This window comes from Perca fluviatilis, chromosome 7 (genome assembly GCF_010015445.1).
Source record: "Perca fluviatilis chromosome 7, GENO_Pfluv_1.0, whole genome shotgun sequence".
NCBI lineage: Eukaryota > Metazoa > Chordata > Actinopteri > Perciformes > Percidae > Perca > Perca fluviatilis.
In genome coordinates, this window is record NC_053118.1 from 36,633,252 (window position 1) to 36,638,251 (window position 5,000).

The 5,000-nt window shown below is 39.7% G+C and overlaps 1 protein-coding gene across 1 annotated transcript in view; it reads left to right on the forward strand.

Annotated features, from left to right (window-relative positions):
• The window catches only part of LOC120562456 (C-myc promoter-binding protein-like), a gene marked incomplete at its 3' end in the record, with an annotated part of 41,129 nt that overhangs the window by 4,351 nt on the left and 31,778 nt on the right, over positions 1-5,000 (forward strand). Inside the window, 2 exon segments of the mRNA XM_039806169.1 lie at positions 3,447-3,702; positions 4,826-4,895. Coding sequence (XP_039662103.1) covers positions 3,447-3,702; positions 4,826-4,895 — 326 coding nt within the window.

The following is a 5,000-nucleotide window of genomic DNA, read 5'->3' on the forward strand; positions in this document are numbered from 1 at the left end:
GGGCTCGGTTTACACCTATCATCATTTCTAGCCACTGGGGGACCATAGGCAGGCTGGGGGAACTCATATTAATGTTAAAAAAACTCATAAAGTGACATTTTCATGCCATGGGACCTTTTTAAGGTACTTTAAAACCAGATTGCAGCAAAGAATCTCCCCCTTTTTCAGAGTCATAACTCTGTCAAATCTAAACACACAGTTAAGATACACATATTTTTAGATTCAGTGTGTCTTACACCATCCGTCCATTTTCATCCGCTTGTCCGGGGTCGGGTCGCGAAGACAGCAGCTCCAGCAGGGGACCCCAAACTTCCCTTTTCCGATCCACATTAACCAGCTCGGACCTGGGGGATCCCGAGGAGTCCCCAGGCCAGGGTGGAGATAAAGGGGACATCTCAGGTCGTTAAATTGCATCCACTTTTCCTTCACTTGCTCCCCTTCCTCACTATCTGCTAGCTGTCTGTCCCCTGAACACACTGTAAAAAATATCTCACTATCTGCTAGCTGTCTGTCCCCTGAACACACTGTAAAAAAAGTGATCTCTGTAGACAGCCCAGGCTCCACACACGCCAACATAACAAACAGCGTTCCAGCCAATAACCGACAAGAAGGAGCTGGTTGAGTCATCACTGTAGCAGCGTTAGCACGTAGGCTACTTCCACAATGTGCGTTCAAAACTGTTTCAGGAAGCAAGGAAGGGAGGGGACGGGAGGAGGAGGGAGGGAGGGAGGGGCGAGCTAGCCTCTGTTTTGTTTGACAATACTTTGAACATCAGCAAGAAGTGCCGTCACCCAACATCGCTTAGAGCGCCTTTAACACTGACTACGTTCACATGCAGCCAATAACCCGTTCAAAACCGGAATATCAGCAATAACCCGGTCGCGCACGGCCATGTAAACACCGGCAAAAACCCGAATATGCTACCTGGGTTACCCCTTTTCTAACCCGAACTTTTGGTCATGTAAACGCGCATCGGCATATCTCCATCACAAGGAACATTGATTTGTGTTCTGCGCATGTTCTATTCGCAAGGAGTCTCGGTCTTTTGAGTAGAGGAACTTCTTGTATGCGCCAGAAAACATAGTTATAATAATAATTATATACTATAATAATATAGTTATATATATATATATATATATATATATATATATATATATATATATATATATATATATATGTGTCAATGCAGAAAACTCCCAGTATACCGGAAGTAAACAAGAAGTAGAGTTAACTTATACACTGTCTATGAGGTAAACATGGCGAGACGCAGCACAGCACCACACTTTTGGAGCGAGGAGGAAACCAGTTTCTTTATTAGTGTGGTGAAAACCATGAATATAATGTCTTTATTAGTGTGGTGAAAACCATGAATATAATGTCTTTTATTAGTGTGGTGAAAACCATGAATATAATGTCTTTTATTAGTGTGGTGAAAACCATGAATATAATGTCTTTATTAGTGTGGTGAAAACCATGAATATAATGTCTTTATTAGTGTGGTGAAAACCATGAATATAATGTCTTTATTAGTGTGGTGAAAACCATGAATATAATGTCTTTATTAGTGTGGTGAAAACCATGAATATAATGTCTTTATTAGTGTGGTGAAAACCATGAATATAATGTCTCTTTATTAGTGTGGTGAAACCATGAATATAATGTCTTTATTAGTGTGGTAAAACCATGAATATAATGTCTTTATTAGGAAAAAAAAGAAATAAATTTTTAAAAAAAAAAATAAAAAATAGTGTGGTGAAAACCATGAATATAATGTCTCTTTATTAGTGTGGTGAAAACCATGAATATAATGTCTTTATTAGTGTGGTGAAAACCATAATATATAATGTCTTTATTAGTGTGGTGAAAACCATGAATATAATGTCTTTATTAGTGTGGTGAAAACCATGAATATAATGTCTTTTATTAGTGTGGTGAAAACCATGAATATAATGTCTTTATTAGTGTGGGGTGAAAACCATGAATATAATGTCTTTATTAGTGTGGTGAAAACCATGAATATAATGTCTTCATTAGTGTGGTGAAAACCATGAATATAATGTCTTTTATTAGTGTGGTGAAAACCATGAATATATTTTATAATTTATAATGTCTTTTATTAGTGTGGTGAAAACCATGAATATAATGTCTTTTATTAGTGTGGTGAAAACCATGAATATAATGTCTTTATTAGTGTGGTGAAAACCATGATATATAATGTCTTTTATTAGTGTGGTGAAAACCATGAATATAATGTCTTCATTAGTGTGGTGAAAACCATGAATATAATGTCTTTATTAGTGTGGTGAAAACCATGAATATAATGTCTTTTATTAGTGTGGTGAAAACCATGAATATAATGTCTTTTATTAGTGTGGTGAAAACCATGAATATAATGTCTTTTATTAGTGTGGTGAAAACCATGAATATAATGTCTTTTGTTGACGGCAGAAAGTACCGAGATAGTGAGATTTATAAGAAGGGGACCGAGAAGTTATTGCGTCTTAAGGTTGTCCGTAGGCTACGTCCAGACGCTAACCGTGCCTCGCCGTTTACATCGGGATATCGCCGATTGATTACAGATTCCATGTAGGAGTAACTCTCTCTGCTCACCATGTAAACGGGTTATTCCGAATGTTTCAGAAACCCGAATAGTGACCTTAACCCGACCATAACCCGAAAATTGACAGCTTGTAAACGTAGTCGATGTTAAAGTGCCCATATTATGAAATAAATCACTTTTTCTGGTGATTTGGGGTGTTATTTTGTGTCTCTGGTGCTTCCACACACATACACACTTTGAAAAAAATCCATCCATGGTGTTCTGAGTGAGATACGGTTTCTGAATGTGTCCTGCCTTCAGTCTCCTGGTGAGCTGGTCAAAATCGGCTCGGACTGTGACGTCACAGTCCGAAATGAGCTGGCTAACCACAACCGTTAGCTCGTAGCGTTAGCGTTAGCATGCTAACGCTAGCATGCTACGTCGTTCTCAATAGCAAAGCACTGCTACAACACACACAAGTTCACCATAATCTACAAAAGAACTACTTCCATGTGCTCCCTGGTTTAGAAGAAGTCTCCCAGCTGATCCTGCCTTGTAACTGACCAAAGTTGGAGAAACAGGCTTTCTTTTACTGTCTCTAGAGTTAGCTAGCTGACATGCTCTACACCTGAGCTACTGAGCATGTGCGAGTGCAATCAAAGATAGTACAGAAGAAGAAGATGAGAAGAGGTCTCACTCTGTAGCTAAAACAGAAACCAGGTGAAAAGAGGATCTGCAGCAGTGAGAGAGAGCTGTGCAGTACAACAACAACAATATGGTGTTTTTTGAAAATTAAACCATGTAAACCTATTCTGGTACAACCTTAAAATACAATTATGAACCTGAAAATGAGCAGAATATGGGCGCTTTAAAGCGCAGTTTAATTTGCCTGAAACTGTCCCTGCAGGGTTCTGTATGAGGGGAAGGAGCAGCTGAAGCAGAGCTGGTTCGTCATCGAGACGACGCCCTACAGCCGCTCGGCCAACCTGAGCTCCGGCGGCGCCCCGACGGCCCACCGCGTCTTCCTGACGTACCGCAGGGCCCTGGACTCGCAGGGCCTCCACACGCTGGGGGTCACCGACATCGCCCTGCTGCTGCCCAGCAAAGGGGAGGTCGCCCCGCACACCTTCTGCCGCGTCGACAAGAACCTCAACACCGGCATGGTGAGCACCGGGGCTTCTGGGAAGGGTTTGTGCGTCTGTGGATGTGAAAAAGACAATTATACTGTACTCTAATGACTTGAGAAGGTAAAAAACTAAATGAGATTTTTTTTTTTTATTGCGTCAATTAACTCATTCTACCGTGTGTAAAACTCAACATTTCCTGCAGATGTTTCAAAATAAAAGTCTTTCAGGGAATCAAACGGCAAATGAAAATGACAAAGGAAAACTCACAGACAAATCCACTTCAGGGACCGCACGATAGGGCCCTTATTTTGTAGACTAAACAATCTCTTAATCTAACGTATAAACAATGTATAAATCCATAATGAAAATACTTTTTTACATTCTTTTAATTGTAAAATATCTATTCTGTGTTAATGTTCTTGACTGCAGCAGTACTTAGTTTTATTGTGTATTACCTTTTTAGCGTGTTTATTGTTTACTACAGTACAGGCCAAAAGTTTGGACACACCTTCTCATTCAATGTGTTTCTTTATTTTCATGACTATTTACATTGTAGATTCTCACTGAAGGCATCAAAACTATGAATGAACACATATGGAATTATGTACTTAACAAAAGTGGGGAATAACTGAAAAAGTATTATATTTTAGATTTCTAGTAGCCACCCTTTGCTTTTTTATTAATAAGGGAAAAACTTCCACTAATTAACCCTGACAAAGCACACCTGTGAAGGTAAAACCATTTCAGGTGACTACCTCATGAAGCTCATTGAGAGAACACCAAGGGTTTGCAGAGTTATCAAAAAAAGCAAAGGGTGGCTACTTTGAAGAATCTAAAATATAAGACATGTTTTCAGTTATTTCACACTTTTTTGTTAAGTACATAATTCCATATGTGTTCATTCATAGTTTTGATGCCTTCAGTGAGAATCTACAATGTAAATAGTCATGAAAATAAAGAAACACATTGAATGAGAAGGTGTGTCCAAACTTTTGGCCTGTGCTGTATATGCTCCTAAGCTCGGCATTCATTGACTGGGATTTTCTTTAATCGAGGACAGCCCTAGCTTTAATGAAATCTACTTTAACATGTTAACATTTTCCGCCTTTTCTGTTAAAAGATGAGTGAATCGCAGCGGTGTGTTTGTGTTTGTCTGCAGTGGGGTCCCGCTCTGTACGTGTGCTACAAGAGAGCGGTGGCCAAAGCCAACGCCCTGGTCTACAAAGCCAGTGAGTACCTGTCACCCTTCTGCACCTCACACTTTGAGCCAAATGCTAGTTTGTTTTGCAAGAAAGGCCAGCAACGCCTTAGGAAGCTGGCCCCAGTTTAATGTG